General features: G+C 49.7%; 9 protein-coding genes across 9 annotated transcripts; 4 read left to right on the forward strand and 5 right to left on the reverse strand.

Annotated features, from left to right (window-relative positions):
- Window positions 1-317: 317 nt before the first annotated feature.
- BDW43DRAFT_120456 (uncharacterized protein) lies at window positions 318-1,264 on the reverse strand. Its single transcript, XM_032038064.1, has 3 exons — window positions 1,033-1,264; window positions 883-959; window positions 318-783 (listed from the first exon to the last, which is right to left on the reverse strand). The coding sequence occupies exons 2-3, from the start codon at window positions 951-953 to the stop codon at window positions 426-428; spliced, it is 429 nt and encodes a 142-aa protein (XP_031905459.1). The 5' UTR covers window positions 954-959; window positions 1,033-1,264; the 3' UTR covers window positions 318-425.
- Window positions 939-2,026, reverse strand: BDW43DRAFT_262194 (uncharacterized protein). The gene has a single exon (XM_032040397.1). The coding sequence runs from the start codon at window positions 1,731-1,733 to the stop codon at window positions 1,503-1,505; it is 231 nt and encodes a 76-aa protein (XP_031905460.1). The 5' UTR covers window positions 1,734-2,026; the 3' UTR covers window positions 939-1,502.
- Window positions 2,027-3,060: 1,034 nt separating this feature from the next.
- Window positions 3,061-4,883, forward strand: BDW43DRAFT_262196 (GFA family protein). The gene has a single exon (XM_032040398.1). The coding sequence runs from the start codon at window positions 3,771-3,773 to the stop codon at window positions 4,815-4,817; it is 1,047 nt and encodes a 348-aa protein (XP_031905461.1). The 5' UTR covers window positions 3,061-3,770; the 3' UTR covers window positions 4,818-4,883.
- A 504-nt stretch (window positions 4,884-5,387) lies between these two features.
- Window positions 5,388-7,342, forward strand: BDW43DRAFT_296806 (putative topoisomerase family protein TRF4; the record flags this gene model as incomplete). Its single annotated transcript, XM_032044269.1, has 3 exons — window positions 5,388-5,929; window positions 5,988-6,678; window positions 6,740-7,342. The coding sequence occupies 3 exons, from the start codon at window positions 5,388-5,390 to the stop codon at window positions 7,340-7,342; spliced, it is 1,836 nt and encodes a 611-aa protein (XP_031905462.1).
- A 750-nt stretch (window positions 7,343-8,092) lies between these two features.
- BDW43DRAFT_120552 (D-arabinose 1-dehydrogenase (NAD(P)(+)) ARA2) lies at window positions 8,093-9,957 on the reverse strand. Its single transcript, XM_032038065.1, has one exon. It carries the CDS (start codon window positions 9,797-9,799, stop codon window positions 8,390-8,392), a length of 1,410 nt encoding a protein of 469 aa, XP_031905463.1. The 5' UTR covers window positions 9,800-9,957; the 3' UTR covers window positions 8,093-8,389.
- BDW43DRAFT_120553 (uncharacterized protein) lies at window positions 9,958-10,612 on the forward strand. The gene has a single exon (XM_032038066.1). The coding sequence runs from the start codon at window positions 10,115-10,117 to the stop codon at window positions 10,472-10,474; it is 360 nt and encodes a 119-aa protein (XP_031905464.1). The 5' UTR covers window positions 9,958-10,114; the 3' UTR covers window positions 10,475-10,612.
- A 272-nt stretch (window positions 10,613-10,884) lies between these two features.
- BDW43DRAFT_296818 (import motor complex subunit PAM16) lies at window positions 10,885-12,011 on the reverse strand (the record flags this gene model as incomplete). The annotated part of the gene is made up of 2 exons (XM_032044272.1): window positions 10,885-11,286; window positions 11,973-12,011. The coding sequence occupies 2 exons, from the start codon at window positions 12,009-12,011 to the stop codon at window positions 10,885-10,887; spliced, it is 441 nt and encodes a 146-aa protein (XP_031905465.1).
- On the forward strand, window positions 11,954-14,266 carry BDW43DRAFT_262204 (PEX28-32 family peroxisomal membrane protein). The gene is made up of 3 exons (XM_032040399.1): window positions 11,954-13,561; window positions 13,638-13,913; window positions 13,978-14,266. The coding sequence occupies exons 1-3, from the start codon at window positions 12,341-12,343 to the stop codon at window positions 13,990-13,992; spliced, it is 1,512 nt and encodes a 503-aa protein (XP_031905466.1). The 5' UTR covers window positions 11,954-12,340; the 3' UTR covers window positions 13,993-14,266.
- Window positions 14,267-14,447: 181 nt separating this feature from the next.
- On the reverse strand, window positions 14,448-16,572 carry BDW43DRAFT_262208 (fungal specific transcription factor domain-containing protein). Its single transcript, XM_032040400.1, has 3 exons — window positions 15,465-16,572; window positions 15,203-15,406; window positions 14,448-15,146 (listed from the first exon to the last, which is right to left on the reverse strand). The coding sequence occupies exons 1-3, from the start codon at window positions 16,223-16,225 to the stop codon at window positions 14,651-14,653; spliced, it is 1,461 nt and encodes a 486-aa protein (XP_031905467.1). The 5' UTR covers window positions 16,226-16,572; the 3' UTR covers window positions 14,448-14,650.
- Window positions 16,573-16,995: the final 423 nt, after the last annotated feature.

Here is a 16,995-nt window from a genome sequence, read left to right on the forward strand (position 1 = left end):
TCAGCAAAGTTGAAGGAAAGGAGCAAGGTCTGCTTGATGGCCCAAGCTTGCAGACCACTTCCGCTCGCAGTAAGGGTGGGGGTTTCGCAAGATGGCGCATCCTCTACAGCAGCCATATCTAGGCCTAGGGTAGGAACGGACGCAACTACATATATCAAGACATATATTGCATCTACCATAAATGAAGTCACGTTGAGAGGGAAAAGCTAGTGTGCGATGGAAGCTATCGTAGCTATTCTTCTGATAAGACTTTAGGAATCTCCCCTTGCCATGTACGCGTTATCCCTGAAATAGTATCACTTCATATTCTCTTCAAACCAAGTCAGGTTAACAAACTTTCCTCTGAGACATTCCTGGTATCAAATTTGACATATACAGCAGCCTAGGCTCTCTTTCATGCCTCTGAACCCCATACCAACGTCTATCTAACCTGGCCCTGGGACAACTACAAGACAGAAGGGCAAGCTTATTTTACCACTTATACCATTCCTAACGTCGACTCGACACCTGTAATACATTGCAAACTCACTACCTCGCACTACCCACACGCAAATGTCATGTAACATGCAGCACCGCAGAAAGGGACGCTTCATGCTAAAGTCCGGTGTAACCACTACACTCGCACCCACACCTACACCCACCGAAATGATCAAACAAAGCACAACCCGACACCAATCAATTAATGAGAAGAAGAAAATATATTCAGAAGTAGAAAAGAAGACGCAAGAAGTAAAAAGGTAAAATCCATCATCATCATCACCCATACGCGCAAAATCCACCCAACTTCTATTCCCCGAAGAACAAGAAATGAAAGATAGAACACTACACTTCATCGCATCCTCGGTGGTGCTGTCCGTCGATGGAAGGAATGAAAGTCAAGGCATCATCGTAGTCCACGGCATAGATCTTGTCTTGAGGATTGTCGGGTCGATATCAGGGGTGATATGACGCATTTAGTGCTGGTTGGATTGTTAGTTTTCAGTTCTATTACTGGATGAGGGATAGATATTGGGTAGGTAGGAGGGTACATGCCTTGCAATCAGAGCAAGAGCAAGAGTTGCACTCGCCGGAGCAGCAGTTGCAGGTGCAGGGAGACATGGTGACTGATTGAGGGATTGGTATGAACTGGGTTGTGCGAAGGAATGTAGAGAAGATAGACTGATCTAGATTCTCAGAGAGTGATTGTCTTGACTGACAAGTAACTCGAGTGGAGGAGGAAAAGAGGGAGTTTATATAGCTTCAGGGCACAGCATATCCAGACATATTTACAAGCTAGCTGTCGTCATACAGTTCAGAGACCCCACCTACCCATCCATGCCCCTCAGCCACGCATGACATTAAGCGTCTGCTGACTAGGATAACGGAAAAAAGAAAGAAAGAATAAAAAGCAAGGCTATTACACATGGATGAGGCAAGCTTGGACAGAGGTTGATGGGCACCCCACTGGGGGATGAAGATTTGCCTTCCTACTATCGGACCATTCAGTTGGGGTCATAGTTGCATTAGCTCGTTGAGTCGGGGCGTTTGCAGATACGACGATCTGCGCTGTTTTTACTCTCTCTCATTCTTGAAGTGACCCTTCTTTCTCTGATCTTGAGGTCATGGGAGCTTTCTGTGAATGGGGTACGCCTTAGATCGGCGAGGTGTGGGTGTAGGAAAATATTACCCGATTGCAGGCTGCCTTCCCTTGTCGGCATGGATATGTTACCTGAGCTGTCTGTCTCTACTGCCATGACACCTCGATTCCTTTACAAATCCGTTGGAGTGTCCTTTGTCATGCCACGTTGGAGTTTGGGGTGGGGAGACATTTTGGAGGTGAGGCAGATAGTGAGGCCTTTTTCTTTTTGAGGCATTTTGATTGATTGCATCAGAGGGTTAGTCATTGGGGTTTGCTTTCATTGAACACCGAAGTGGAGTTGGACAGAATGGATCCTGGAGGCCAACTATGTATGGCTTAAATTTATTCTATGCATGTCACTCATGCGTGGCTTTGTTCTGGAGGTGGGGGCTGTTCTTAGGGTCTCGTCGCTATTAAAGTAGCCCCGAATAGTAGAGAAATGTCTAGTTAATGTATTTGAGTTCAGATCAAGGACCTATCTGATCCCTACACCTTGATAATAATCAGGAAGGCCTATTCTCCTGCACTGTATATAAATCGGAACCGTTTTTTCTCCGCATGGTGTAACGAGCAAGAAGCATGAATAGACTGATCCTGCCAGGGACATCGGGATCCCTCTTACTGGTTCGCAAACCTTGCTAGTAGTACATTGATCTCTTCCAAACAGCTCGCTACGTTACGCGGGAGCCTGTCACCCGTGGGAATGAACAACCGGATAAATACACGCGCGGGTGCCGCAGGAAAAGAAGCGTGAAAGTTAAGTTACGTGGGTGGATTATGTAGGAAATATTCGGGTTGTTCCGATTTAAAGTTGGGAATGGAAAATATTTGGCGGATTGAAAAGATAGGCAGTCGTAGTAGTAGGCTAGGGTAGACGTGGCAGTCCGGTAGATCTACAGACAGTAGTATATCGCAGAGTAATAGAATTATATAGATTCTTATACTGTTGGAAGGCATGATGCACCTTTGGCGTGGTGTCATTAAATTGATTAAATACCCCGCCTTTCGGGTGCCTGAGGATTTCAATCCAAGACCACGATAAACATGCTAGAGATAACCCTAAACCTCAGACCATCTGGTAGAGGGGCGATCGAAAATAGAGGTTTTGGACTAGAACAAAACTACGGAAAGGCATGGATCCTCTAATACTTTACACACTGTAACTCTCATCAACTCAATATATTCGTGCTGAAAAGCCTATGGTGCTGTATCCAGGCACACGCATGAACCCCCATCCTTGCAACCCCAACTCCTTTTCTATGTATGATCGTGTGTCGCAGCCAAGCTGAACGACGTTTCATTTATTTCTACCAGGATAAGGGGGGTTAGCCAAATCACCGTCAGTATGGGGAATAGTAATAATCACGTACGGGGCACTGGCACTGGCCGGCGGGGCACTGGCAAGAGGCGCCACAGCTGCAACCGTGATCGGAACCTATTAGGGGGACATGATCAGTAAAGCCGGACTCTCAGTATATCTTTTATTCGCGTAGAAATAGAGCAACAGGCTTAAAGGCGTATATCCATGGAGGGCAGCGATTGACATTCGGACAGGGAGGTGCAGAGATGCGACGATAAATAACCCCCGCCAATACCCCCCACCAATGAACACAGCCGAGGAAGGGGACTGAAGGTACGGAGCAGTACTCACCCATGATGAATTCGAAGGATTTGGTTAGTATCTTGAGAAAGATCGAAGACGATAGTTTGTAGGGAGGTGAGTTTGGAAAGAAGACTTGAGAGAGAGAAGGCGAGGTGGGGGGTCGCACTTTTTATAGCCAAGTTCAAAATCCAAAGGGTATTAATAGCCGCGGCGACGGATGCTTCCCTTTGATTGACTCAAAACTCCATATCGCCCCATCGAACCCGCTTTCTATCAGTAGTGCGCTTGCACTTGAGCAATTTGACTCGGCCCTGTTAATCACCATTTATGGTTTATGGTCCACGCGAAAACGGTCGGCCTCGTGTCGGATTCATCTACATGGGATACCGAGGTACTGTCCCAGTTACTAGAAGCGGGAAGACGCAGATAACGTCGGATGATCATGTCTATAGTCCAGTCATTGCGCGGCCAATGCTGATAACGAAACTCTCGATTATAACGGCCTCAAATAAGCACTCCCTACGATTTGCCCACTAGCTGGCTTCCACTATGCACACTGACGAGGTGATCCGTCACATCTCCTGCTTGTGTGGAGAAGCGACGCAGGAGGTTGTGTTAGGGACCAACACTTCTGTGCTTAACTTATGTCATTGTATTGCGTGTAGGGCGATCACCGGGCAACTATATTCTTCATATTACCTGCTACAAACTACCCCGACGAACATTGATCGCTTGCGGAAATACGAACAATCCGCCGGGACAAGTCGATATTTCTGTATGACCTGTGGCGCCCATGTATTTGCTCGTGTGAGGCACACAGGCCAGCACTTCGTCGCGGCCGGACTGATAACGGGGGAGCCCCCTCGAACCAAGACCATACGGCACTGGCGGGCCGGTGATACACAGGATGGCGGTCTGACTTCCTTCCTTCCCGGTAAATTAGAGGAAACAGTATCCGCTTGTTGGCTCGAGCCCAATTCCAACGGCCAACGACATTTGTCCACGCAGAGAAAGACCGAAATACCCCCGGCGAACGACAAGAGCCACGGCTTGCGAGCCGGTTGTCACTGTGGGGGCGTTGAGTTCTACATCACTTTGCCAGACTCCACATCCATGGAGCCATCCTCCCCGTGGCCGGACTTACTAGTTCCTTACCATCGCAGCTCATCGGAGAACGCCCAAGATGTGAAATGGTGGCTTCGAGATGAAAACTCCCGGTACTTAGCTGGAACCTGTGCCTGCCGATCGTGTCGGCTAGCTAGCGGGTTTCCCATTCAGACATGGGCCTTCATTCCCAAATCGAACATTGTCAATGCTAATGGGTCGCCTTTGGAGTTCAATGAGACTACGATGCAACGATATGAAAGCTCACCAGAGATCTATCGAGAATTTTGCAACCGCTGCGGCGCGACCCTCTTCTGGCATTGTAAAGAGAGACCACTGGTGATCGACATAAGTGTCGGTTTACTCCAGGCCAAGAGTGGCGCAAGAGCCGAGGACTTGTTAGCCTGGCACATTGAGAGAGTAAGTTTCATGGAAATGGCATTGGATCAGCAGTTGATGCAACGACTGGAGTCCGGTTTGCGAGAAAGATAGTCAGAGACTGAGTAGTCAATATTTATCCCGGGTAGAATTTGAATTTCATTTGTCCTTTGGTGGTTGTTCTCCATCCTCGTATCATTTCTTTCGCACACTCTGGGGCGTCTAGGACCATCGTCTGCGGCTTTTTGAGAGTCGAAGATATGACAATAGTGGTACACCATTCACCGCCTACCTAAAATGGTCTGCTAGGCAAAAAAAAGTAAAAAAGTAGAAATTAAGTTGACCAACTCCGGTCGTGAAGCCGCAACTAGCTGTCCATCATATTGATCGCGTCCCCAGTTGTTTCTGTCCTTTTGATTCATAAACCCCATCGCAGAGGGGTCCATCGCCATGCCACCAATGTTTCAGTTTCGTGGCAACGACCGGCGGTCGCACAATCCGAATCACCAACCGAAGCATGAGTTTACATTTCGCTATTCGCGACCCCCAACATCCGAACGGCCGCTCTTGAGAAGGAGAAGGGAAACAACGCCAGAACTTCTAGTTGCCGAAGGAGATACCGACGAAAAGCCAGCCTTGAAATTCGCCTCTCTCGAGAATCTTAGCGACAGCGAAGAAGCGGACATGGACGTCTCCTCCGACGAGAATGACGGCGAGTCGCGTCCTCGCAAAAAACGCGCCCTCGACTCCAACAACTCTCCAGCCGCGGCACCCACCCCACCCCCCGCTCCGAAGTGGTCTAATCCAGACCCTTATACAGTACTACCGCCACCGGATGAGAGTCAGGCGAAGAGAGTAGATGTGGTCAAGTTGATTCGCAAGGCACGGGTAGCTGCCAGTGCGCAACCGGTCAAAACCGATGCAGTGGCCGACAATGAAGATTTCATCTCACTGGGTGGCTTAGTAGATGAGGAAGAAAGCAAATACCAGCCTCCACAGGACGCGCCTGTGGGACCAAGAAGCCAAGTGCAAGGAAGAGATTCCGCAGCAGGAAGCCGCAAGAGAACACATGACGATGAATTAAAAGGTGTCTCTAAGAAGACGGGCAAGCCTTTGAACAAGTACTATTCGGATGGCTCGATTATCGATGAATGGAAGGTTCGTCCATCTGAGACAGGCACGCCATGGTTTAACCAGATGGCGCCTACATTACACTTGAATACCAGGTTAGTCCCTACCATAACACATTAGTCCATGCCATCTATTTTTGTCTGACAAGCACAGACTTCACAATGAGATCTTATCGTTCTTTCATTGGGTGAAACCACTGCAATACGAACAAATCGTCCGAGCGGACTTAATCGAGAGACTCCAGTCTGCATTCCAAAACAGATACTATGGCGTGCAACTCCGTCCGTTCGGGTCGTTCGCTTCGGGGTTGTATCTTCCAACTGCTGATATGGATCTGGTCCTACTCTCGTCCAACTTCATGCGCCATGGAATCAAGACTTTCGGTGAACGAAAGGGACAAATCTACGCCTTCTCCGCATACCTCAGGAATCTAGATATCGCTGTACCCGGTTCAATAGAGACGATTGCACATGCTCGAGTTCCAATCTTGAAGTTCGTGGATAAAATGACGGGCCTGAGAGTCGACTTGTCGTTCGACAATGATAGCGGACTAGTCGCCAATAACACTTTCCAGCAATGGAAGTCTGAGTATCCCGCAATGCCCGTTATTGTTTCGGTCATCAAACAATTTCTGCTACTTCGGGGTCTAAATGAAGTTCCCTGTGGCGGATTGGGAGGATTCTCAATCACCTGTCTTGTCACGAGTCTTCTGCAGCACCTTCCGCATGGCGGTGTGTCGCAAAATCTAGGCAGTGTTCTCATGGATTTCTTCGAGTTCTATGGTCAGCGGTTCGACTATGAGACTGTTGGGATACGGATGAATCCACCGGGCTATTTCAACAAGGTAAGTGAGAGCTGCACATACTCATATCTATATAACCAATGGCTGACCCAGTGTTTGACAGAGAGTTTACAAAGTCTACAGAGACAACAAGGATGCCCGACTCTCCATTGAGGATCCAAATAACCCCGACAATGATGTTTCCGGAGGAACTCGCGAGATAGCACTGATCTTCAGATCATTCAGAGATGCATACCGACTTCTGAAAGATCGCCTAATTTCTATGGCGATGTCAGGAGACCATCAAAGCAGCATTCTAGAAAGTATTATTGCTGCAAACTATGATGAATACGCCGAGCAAAGGTGGCAATTGCGCCAAGTTTTCCAGAAACATCCCAGATTCGCTCAGTATCAACAGCCACCCACACCTCCTCCACCTCCTCAAAGTCCTCCTCCGCCGAATGAGCCGGCTCCTCCACCCTTGCCTCCGAACTCTCCAACCCCCTCTCAGGAGCCTAAGGAGAAGTTAACCAAATTGCAAAGGAAACAACAGGCCTCGCGCGAGCGTGCCGCTCGTCTAAAGCGACTGCGCCCAGACTTAACTTCCGTCCCAGACTCTATCACCAACGAACAAGCTTTGAGTCTTGGCGGCTATAAAAGCCAGTCGGACATGGACCGAGACCTTGCCAACCGTGATAAAGAAGTGAAAGGGGGAGACCAAGACTAACGGCATCCACAACGTGTCGAGTTATGTACAAAGACTTTTCTTTTCTGGGCGCACATCCATGTATACTTTCTATCTTATCCACACAGGAACATTTCCCGGTTCCCCTTTCATCATGCACTTATTTAACGTCAGATACCCATTATCACGAGCGTGCGAGAGTTGTTGGGTGGACTGTTCTAGTTATGATTATCGAGCAATACTAAGCTTTTGACAGTGCTATCACATCGCGTTATCTATGCCTAACCTTTCGCAGTCGTGACGACGCAGAGACCTGCTGAAGCTGATTCCTTACGTACTTACAAGTTGGTTACCTCTCCTATCATTGCCATCGGTGTCCTTCGCTCCTCATAAGGACACTTTTTTTTGGTTTTTTTTTTTTTTTTTTTTTTTTTTTTTTTTTTTTTACAACGTCCGCTAAGTGTCTCACAGGTCCTTTGACCACAAGTCGACCGCATCACCCATAGCAAGCGCTTTTACTTCAGGTAACCTCAACCAGAAGATCAAGCTTGCTCGTTTCTGCCAGGGCAGACGCTAGTTGAAAACAGACACAAGACTCAGAAATTGATAGAAGAATCAATCGAATTTGGTACAGTGATGGATGGTACTCGCCGTCACTGTTTTTGTTCTGCACATATTCCCTTTCCACATCCTTCTCATCAAGGGAGCGCTATATGCGATTGCTTGGCGAGGATGGTTTGGATTGGAATTGATACTTGTAATATAACTTTATTCTATTCAGGTGACATAGATGGATAGTTGCTATTGACTTAATAATACAGAGTTACCCCAAAAACACATGTGGTATTCTTTAGTAAGTGGGACATATGTACTAACATTTTCTACCCATAGGGATGATGTATTCCAATAGCATATCTTTTCATATGAACAGGTATGTTGCAGACAACGTCACTCATAACAGCCACTCGGTCGTAAAGATAATTCTTTTGTATCGTGAAGGGGAGAATGCAAAAAAAAAAAAGAAAACACAGCCTCCTTTCCCTGTCTCTATTTTTGGGTACAACATGGACGTCGTAATGTGTGGGATATTTACAACGCGATATCCGCAACGATGGGTATCTTCGTATCTACTGCATCCAACGGGGGTGTAATCATGGGCTGAGCATCACCGGCTGTACCATCTGCCTTCTCCTGCACAGCAGGGGTAGATTGGACCAATTCCTTTTTGAACGCGAGATGCTCGGTGGAGAGGGTGTTAATGAAGTCCGTTCCAGGACTCGGCCAGACATAATCCACCCAGTCGGATCCGATGATCGCCTGGATCTGCTGGGCAAGGTATAAGATGCGCTGGCGCCGAGACTGTGACCATGCACGGTCAGTAATGATCCCCTCTGAGGGGGTAAGAATTGTTGGGGCTTGCAAGGCCGAAGGCACAACTGCAGGCGTGGTTTGGCTGTTGCTAGCATCCGCGATTTCCTCATCGTCTTTGTTCTCCAGCCCCTCAATGATACTGTGCCAGACACGGAGCGTCTCGTTCAACTCATCAACGTTGCTCACGCCCATGACGCTGACGCCCAGTCGCTCTCCAGTTCCCATATTCAAGACGGAGAGGAACCCTGGATCTGCGTCTGCAGACCGCGCAAGGGGCGGACCCAGAGCGCCTGCTTTCGCGGCCTTGCGGAGCCACGACTCCAGCGCGAATCGAATGGCAATCACCTCGATCTTCTCTCCCTGGGCATCGGCCCATTCCGCGGCGCGGTGGATTGCACTGCGCAGCCCGTCCGGAGCGGGGTGGAAGTCTCCCATACTACCAATGGGGACGCCCGATCGGCGCAGAAGACCCATTCCCAGAGGTGAGGCATTAGGAACCACGTCGACTCCTGCAGCCACAAGACGGGGCAAGGCTTCTGTGAGCAGTCGAGTATTCTGGAGCGTAAAATTGGCGTAAGACATGACGGCGTCGAGCGGTTCCCCCGTCTCCCGTAAGACCATTTCCGCCAGTTCGCTCAGCACGTCAACCGGGTACCCCGATATCCCAACGTAGTAGATCGTGCCCTCTGTGTCGCGGATGCGGCGCAATTCCCGGACAGCCTCCAGCACCTCTTGTGGGGAGACAAACTCGACATCGTGGCAGTAGACTACGTCGAGGTAGTCGGTGTGAAGACGACGGAGACTGCGCTTAACGCTGTGCCGTACCCATTCTGGGGAGTAGTCGAAGGAGGAGGAGGCGATCCGGCCGACTTTCGTGAGCAAACGATATGTGTAGCGGGGGAAGTTGGACCGGACGAAATCGGTCGCAAGGGCTCGACCGAGGAGTTCCTCCGCGGGGCCGTAGTAGGGTGATGTGTCGAAGGCGCGGACGCCACTAGTGAGAGCTCGATGGACTAGCTCTGTGGTTGGGAGGGCGTAGGGATCGTGATTGTACTGGGAGTTGAATGTCGCAGTGCCCATAACCAGTGGCGGCAAATTCGCCGACAGCGGAACTGAGGGGCGGCCCATTGTCGCAGTCGAAGGAAACAGTACAACGAGGGAATCGAACAGGATTGAGCAGTGGTAGACTTCCCTGGAGTCATCGACGGTATGTAAAACCGAACGAGAGAGGGGAGAGAGAGATGGGAGGGACAACGGCGTTGATAAGCGATCGATGGCCGGGCTGTTTTTAGATTTCTAACCATCGGCGCGGAACCTCCGCTCGGGATGGCGCCATAGCTGGAACCCCGTTCAATGATCGGAGATCCATTTGTTGCTGTAGGAGGTCTGCGAATAGAAGACTCCAAGAGAAACACGGGGTAAAGCCCCCACAAATCGAGGGCGATGGGGTCTAGTTTGTGTGGTTATAGTAGTGATATCGACTCGATTCCTTTATCTCGGCTCAAGGCGGTGATCAACAAATATGGGGGGTTTAAAATTTACGTTTTATTTCTCGTACCTTTTGCCCCTCGGACTTTAAATCTTCCGATAACATTCATTTATACAGTGTTCTTTTATCATCGCCCACATCCCCGGGGCAAAGTATGGGTACTTATACACAAACAAACGCTGTCTCTAGAACACATGAGTGGAGTAGAGGTCATAACCAAAGGGGGCCAGAAGAAGGATATAGAAGGGATAGACATGGCGAGCACAGAGGCCGGTGCTCTGATCCCGCTAATGCCCTTGTCCTTCAGCAAATAGTATACACAAAAGGACATAATCCGAATGTCGTCGGTGGGGAAGCATCAAATGGCTGAATGGTATGCCAATTTAGCCATCCGAATTCCGACCCGAATGTCCTCCTCCACTGCTCCTGCCGTGGAGAGTAATGAACAAGGAAATTAGAAAACAGCAAATCTAGAACTCTCTCCAACCCGAATGTCGGAATCACCAAAACGCCATGCTATGCTGCAAAAAACCGAGAGGGGATATGTGGTAGGTTGATGGGGTTTAAAGGTTTCTTGCGGTCTCTCGTATATGCTCGACCCGGTCATCGTGACCGTAGAGGGCGTTCAGTCAAATCGGCCCGAGATCGGAAGGCATCTTCGAACGCAGTCCGCAAAGTCTTCCATCTCGACAGGTTCAAGCGACACGCAGTTGCCGGTCAATCATTAGTCCTTGTAAACCTTGGGTTTCCAGCCTTCGCTCAATTCCTTCTCTTGGGCAGCCTTCCTCTCAGCCTGTCGGATTTCCATCTCTATCCTTTCGCGCGCGCGGAGGATTTTGCTCTGAAGATAGAAGCTGCCTCCCTTCTGCGGGTCGTTCAAATCGAACAGTTTCTTGAATCGTTCCATGACCTGTTCCAGGTTGGCCTCACCACCCTGGGGAGGCTTGACATTGAGAATCTTGCACGCCTCATCAAGGGTCAGCCCGGACGACGAGAAGCTGTTGCCGCCCTTGCCCTTGACGGCCTTGTACTTGCCTGTTGCCGAGGCCTGCTTGTAGGCCTCCGCGAAGGCTCGACCGAAGACGCGGGCGCCCGTAACAACGACTTGGGAAACGAGACGGTGGGCCTGTTAGGAGGTAGGAACGCCATTAGTGAACTGGTCCCAAGGGATTTAAGGGACATCAAGTCGTTGCTGTCGAGAGGCGAAGAAATCGGCGACTTACCATACTGGCTAACTGCGAGTCAACGGCTGCTGTATTTCAGACCCAACAAATTGCACGAATATTTGAAAGACAAGGAGACGCGATAAAGGGCAGGTCCGCGGATGTGGTGGGATGAATACACACAGACAGGCAAGGTTTGCGACTTTTGACGGTCCGAAGGAGATCAAGAAACGTTGGATGGCGATGGAAACCAACGGAGCAAGTTTGAAGCCGCAACGGCAATGGAAAAATTTCGGCGGCGGTATCGCGGGCGTACCAGGTACCGCCCTCGGAGTCGGAACCAATGAGAGCTGTATTATAACTTACCCAGGAGTATGTTTTACATACGGTACATAATACTTACTCTGCGCTACATACAGCCATTGTATGTATGTAGAACTAATACTGTACATGCTAGAAGACTGCAGGATTAGTGATTCTGGTTTTGCTAAACTTTGTTATTTATTATTAGGAAAACAAAACAAAATAAAATAAATATTTAGAATCAAATAAGGGGGAAAAAAATGCATACTCTTCTCGCAACTACTCCCCCATTGAGTTAATGTCACATGTCCCCGAAAAGCTTCAGAACTGCTCTCTCCCGCGGAACTTTTCTGCAGTGCTGTTTTCCCACCCCGCAGGCGATCATACTGTGAGATCTTCGATTCAGCCGGGGTCCCTCGTGATCTCCAACTCTTCTTCCTTTTCTTTTCTTTTCTTTTCTTGCCTTTCCTCTAATTTCTTCCCTTACTTATATTTCTTCGTTTCTCTCTATGCGTGTGCTCACCGCCCGCAATGAGCCAACTGGTTGCATATGACGTCTCTGTTGGATGGCAGCACTCGGTATGTTCTTATTTTACTGCTGTTACTACTTAGCCCACAACCCCAGCTTCTTTTATCCTTCCCCCTTGAATAACCGCCCTTCCCCACATTCTTTCTCCGCGTGAGAGAAGTGTTCTTTAGAGCACTTCTGGATGGATGGCTAATGGCATGGCAGACGATATTCCGTGGATAGATTCCATGGCCCCATCAACTTCCGCGCAGGACCACGCTGATTCTCAGCCCCCGACGGTCGCTGCGTTCTCCCCTACCACCATCTCCGGGTCTTCATTGGCATCCCGACAACGTTCTAGCATTATTGTACATCGCAAATCTCCTCTACTAGTTGCGACTCCTCCACCGATCACCCGTGCATTAGCCTACTCCCACCCCTTTATCTTGCCATTGAATAAGCTAGCGGGCTTGTTGACCTGGACCTCCGACGATGCATGGCAGAGCTTCCTCCTAGTGTCGACCTTCTGGACGATTGTCCTATATGGCGATGCCATCATTCTTTGGGCAGGTCCGCCCCTCTTGGTGGTCGGTCTCATTCTAGGCATGTATTGGAGACGTTACTCCCCCTTATCGACCAGATCCATATCTGGGGAGAAACCGGCCCATCAGAGAGCGCCTTCGGAGAGCTCCCTGCGCCACCATGACAGCTTAGATGAGATCGTTGAAACCATGCGGACTTTCACAACTCGCTGCAATATCTTGCTGGAGCCGTTCCTGGAGCTCACGGATTTCTTGTCCACCCAAAGGACGGCGACTTCCGCGACCACCAGACCAGCCCTTACCACACTCTTCTTCCGCATTCTCTTTGTAACCCCGATCTGGATTGCCTTAACTCTACCGCCCGTGCACCTCATCACCACGCGTCGTGTCATCTTGATCATGGGCACCATTATCCTCACTTATCACTCCCGGCCGGCCAGAGTATCCCGCGTCATTCTGTGGAGATCACTGACTGTCCGTCGGATTTGCTCATTGATCACGGGTCTGTCTTTCTCCTTGAACGTGGACAAGTCGCCCTCGTCTCGGACGCAAAGCCATGGCCATGCTGCTAGTATTGCAACCCGCCGGCGGGGAGAATCCTCTGGCGTCCGTTTCACCTTCATTCTATATGAGAACCAACGCCGTTGGCTCGGAATTGGCTGGACATACTCGCTATTCCCCAACGAACGTGCTGCATGGACCGACGAGCATTTGAACGCCGTGCCCTCCAAGCAAGAATTTGAGCTGCCTGAAGTACAGAGCGGGAATGCCAAGTGGCGCTGGGTGCCGGGCAGTGAGTGGCATATCGACGGTGTTGATGACGCGAGTGGGAAAGCAGCCACCAAAACCACCGACGGTAGGGGTTGGATCTACTACGACAACAAGGTAAGCCTTCCACATTGCATTGATAAACCTGTCTTGGTACAAGCAATGACATTTTCTGACCTTGGAAACCCCATAGTGGAACGACGGTCGTCGAGGCCAAGATGGCTGGGACCGATATACTCGTCGGAGAAAATGGTGTCGCGATGCTGAACTCGTGGAGGTCACACCGACAGCCGACTCCACGTCGGTGGAGGCAACGTCCGGCTTAACCCAGGCGCTGGAGAGGGAGAGGGAGGGAAGAAGGGAATCCGGAAACCTTGACGCTTCAACAGTCGATGCTGATTCCGAGAGTCTCGCCGGGTCGACCTCCTCCAACACACGGAGACGACGTTGGTTTGGGAATTCGAAGACTGTAAGCGACAGAACCAGCAGCATCTCCTCTGCTCTGCCAGCCTCCAACAATAACTCGTCCGTAGATCTCGGAAGAATAACCTCTGCCACTAATTCCAGTCGTCCCGGCAAAAGCGCCTCCAAGCCGATTAGCATCCCGTCTTCGCAGAAGCTCTCGTCCAGCCATTCCAGTGGTAGCGGCAGTTTTGGCCGGGAAGGAAGCGTCCACGGTAGTGCAGCCCATAGCGATAGGAGTGCACGAGATAAGGAAATTGCACACTCCCAAGACCGCTTGGATCGCTGGGGTGCGCGTGCTACGGGGGGGATCGAGAGGGCAGAACGAGAGATGGGTCTAGGCGACGAAGTCAATATGGGGTTAAGTTAGAAAGGGGGGGAGGGGTGGGGTTTGCATTTGAGAATGGTATCACAAAATGTCGAGCAGGTTTTTAAACACGAGGCGAGGACCTGGCCTCGCCAGCGCCTTTTCCTCGGTTACACAAAGCAATGCTTATGATATGTTTATACCCTTTACTTCGTTTCATATATTAATTCTTATATAGCCTGTTAAATTGTTTATGGCTAAAGCAACACCTGACTCACGCGACAATGAATGATTTGTCCGATAAATCTCCTGTAATCCAATGTGTCCATAACTAAACCAAAACGCCCATTATGCAAAGCATCCCTGGACCGTTGGCAACGCTAATCAAACGCCCAACCAACCTTTGTTCAAACCCCTAATAACCTCTTTTGAGAGCCTCACGCAAGAATCAAATCCCATTTCAACCGCTCCAATACATCCAACCAATGCATCTTCTCCCCACTCCAAAGTATGTTCAGTAGCTCCTTCGCCCGTTTCACATTCCCGATCCCAAAATTCATTTCCAATTTACCCAACGACTGGCTCACCAGCTCCCTTTCCGCAGGGCTCTCGCTCTCACACCCCGCTATGAAAAGCGGGAACGTAAGGGCCGAGTACTCGCAATTCTCGTCGAGATGGAAAGACTGGATCCTGTCCAGACAACGGCGTAGAGCGACGGGTTTTTTCCGGGAGATGAACGACGACCATAGGCTTGGTAAGTTGTGGGCCATGGAACTCTGGCTCATTCGTTCCAAGGTTGAATGGAGGTAGATATATGCTGCGTCGCGGAAACACTCGGCGACCATGCGCAGGCGGAGCAGACTTCCATCTGTGATTCCCTTTGGGATTATGTATTGTCTTGAGGTGTAGGTCCAGTTGCGGAGGAGGGTGTCTCTGGTTGGGAGTTAATATCTGGTTTGTGGGGTAGATAGGTGTTAGGAATGGCTTACATTGTGTGGATTTCTAACCCCAGCGCGACGGGGTCGTGGCTAAGTAATGGTAGGTCGGCGATGCGGGGGCATAGTTTGATGATGTCTTCTGTGTATCCGATGTATATGTCGAGTTTTGTGAGACTGAACGTTTCCATGCCTGGGACGTGGTTTGTGATTTGTTTGCGGTTGGTGACCCTCGCCACATTATGCGCATACATAAATCTATAGATTTTGGTTAGACTTTCATCGAAAATGTTGTTTACTAAAGGCAGGTACATACAGTCCCCATAGGAATTCGGCCGTTTCGTGGTCGAAGGTCGAAAACCCGCCGCGAGAAACCACTAATTTTTCTAAAGCATTCAGATGCACGGCCCATTGCTTTACACTTCCTCGTACGATCTCATACTTGCAGAGAAGAGCTACAGCTAGGACCGAATCTGTGGAAAGAGCTTCAACGGGGCAGTTTGAAAGGGCGGAACGGAGCCCGCTCATTGTGCGGACGTAATAATTTGCTGCTGCGGTCTGCGCACCCAAGCTATCACGGGAGCGGTTTGCGAAGTGCATTGCAGACACGGCACATAATGCTTTCATGAGGAGTGGCGATGATAATGCTCGGGGAATGATTAACGATCGTAGAGGGTTCTCATCACTTTCCAGGTTCGCCAGGAGTTTAGATCCTAATTCCATGTGGTATTGAAGATAGTGCGTTTCGAGATTCGATAGGTGGCTGAGGGCGCAGCGCGGTTTCGGGGCAATAATAGTAAAGTCGTTATCATGTGTAAGATCAAGTGCTAAATCGTCGCTTTCGTTGGGATCTTTCTCTTCAGTTCGTGGAGTGTGTAACTCAATTGCGCCATACTCTGACGGCGTCGAAGGGATGGTCATATAGCCAGAGGACAGCGTTGAGTTGGGAGATGGCTGCTCTACTGATGTCGCCAGGGAGCAGGCAGATAGGGAAGGCGACAAGCTCACTCTTCGTCTCTTTGGTGGTACAGCTTGCTGAAAGACTTCCGCAGATGGCTTAAGTGGTTCTGCCCACATCGAGCCATAACCCTCGCAGCTTAACCCCAGTCTTACACAACTACGACAGCTACCACAGATTGTCAGTTCCACAGTTGCAATTCAAGCATCATGCAAAATGTACCTAGGTTTAGTTTCATCGCAGCGCTTGCGACGCCTCTTGCAAGTCAAACAACCGGATCGCGTCCATTTCGAACCCTCTCTTCTGGCACGTTTTTTCGTACCCTGGGCTTGGCTTTTCCCGGGGGTGTTGATAATTGTATCAACTTGTTTCATAGTCGGCAGATTATATGTACCATTGCGCAACAATCTTATCGGTATCAGTATCAAGTGCTGGTTAACTGAACTGATAAGTGCGGGGAGTATATACATACAGTTGTATATTGGAATCGCCCAACCCCGATCTTGCCCCTCCCTTCGTCTGCTGAGAGGGTAAATTGTGTTAAGCAGACTCAATGCTGATATTTTGCAGGGCCCAGAAGAATGATTCAGCTTGAGCAATCAGGATTATTTCCGCCGCTGCGATACTAACCGATGGCCCGTCACGGGGGATAGGACCGAGGCACTAGACCCCAAAGGGAAAATAATACGCCTAGGTCAACTAGTTATCTATCGGGGATGGTTATGTAAGATAGTGAAGTCACTGACTTTTATCTACGGGAGACAATTGGAGACACATACCTCTCCGTACAAGGTATTTCGTATTTCCGGGGGATAGTCCGTAGTCTAACCCGAAACGGCATGTCCATGCGCCCAGTGGGACTGGTGGAACGGCAACTCTATATCCATTA

The sequence above is a fragment of the Aspergillus alliaceus genome (genome assembly GCF_009176365.1).
Source record: "Aspergillus alliaceus strain CBS 536.65 unplaced genomic scaffold BDW43scaffold_3, whole genome shotgun sequence".
Taxonomy (NCBI): Eukaryota; Fungi; Ascomycota; class Eurotiomycetes; order Eurotiales; family Aspergillaceae; genus Aspergillus; species Aspergillus alliaceus.

Bases quoted from the DNA above. Each gene is read 5' to 3' on its own strand.
- BDW43DRAFT_262208 (XM_032040400.1), bottom strand. From the start codon at position 16,225: ATGTGGGCAGAACCACTTAAGCCATCTGCGGAAGTCTTTCAGCAAGCT. The intron at 15,407-15,464 runs GTATGTACCTGC...CAAAATCTATAG, and splicing joins GCCGAATTCCTATGGGGACT to ATTTATGTATGCGCATAATG. The intron at 15,147-15,202 runs GTAAGCCATTCC...ACTCCCAACCAG, and splicing joins GGGTTAGAAATCCACACAAT to AGACACCCTCCTCCGCAACT.
- BDW43DRAFT_262204 (XM_032040399.1), top strand. From the start codon at position 12,341: ATGGCTAATGGCATGGCAGACGATATTCCGTGGATAGATTCCATGGCC. The intron at 13,562-13,637 runs GTAAGCCTTCCA...GAAACCCCATAG, and splicing joins GGATCTACTACGACAACAAG to TGGAACGACGGTCGTCGAGG.
- BDW43DRAFT_120552 (XM_032038065.1), bottom strand. From the start codon at position 9,799: ATGGGCCGCCCCTCAGTTCCGCTGTCGGCGAATTTGCCGCCACTGGTT.
- BDW43DRAFT_262196 (XM_032040398.1), top strand. From the start codon at position 3,771: ATGCACACTGACGAGGTGATCCGTCACATCTCCTGCTTGTGTGGAGAA.
- BDW43DRAFT_120456 (XM_032038064.1), bottom strand. From the start codon at position 953: ATGCGTCATATCACCCCTGATATCGACCCGACAATCCTCAAGACAAGA. The intron at 784-882 runs GCCTTGACTTTC...GGGGAATAGAAG, and splicing joins ATGCCGTGGACTACGATGAT to TTGGGTGGATTTTGCGCGTA.
- BDW43DRAFT_120553 (XM_032038066.1), top strand. From the start codon at position 10,115: ATGGGGTCTAGTTTGTGTGGTTATAGTAGTGATATCGACTCGATTCCT.
- BDW43DRAFT_262194 (XM_032040397.1), bottom strand. From the start codon at position 1,733: ATGGCAGTAGAGACAGACAGCTCAGGTAACATATCCATGCCGACAAGG.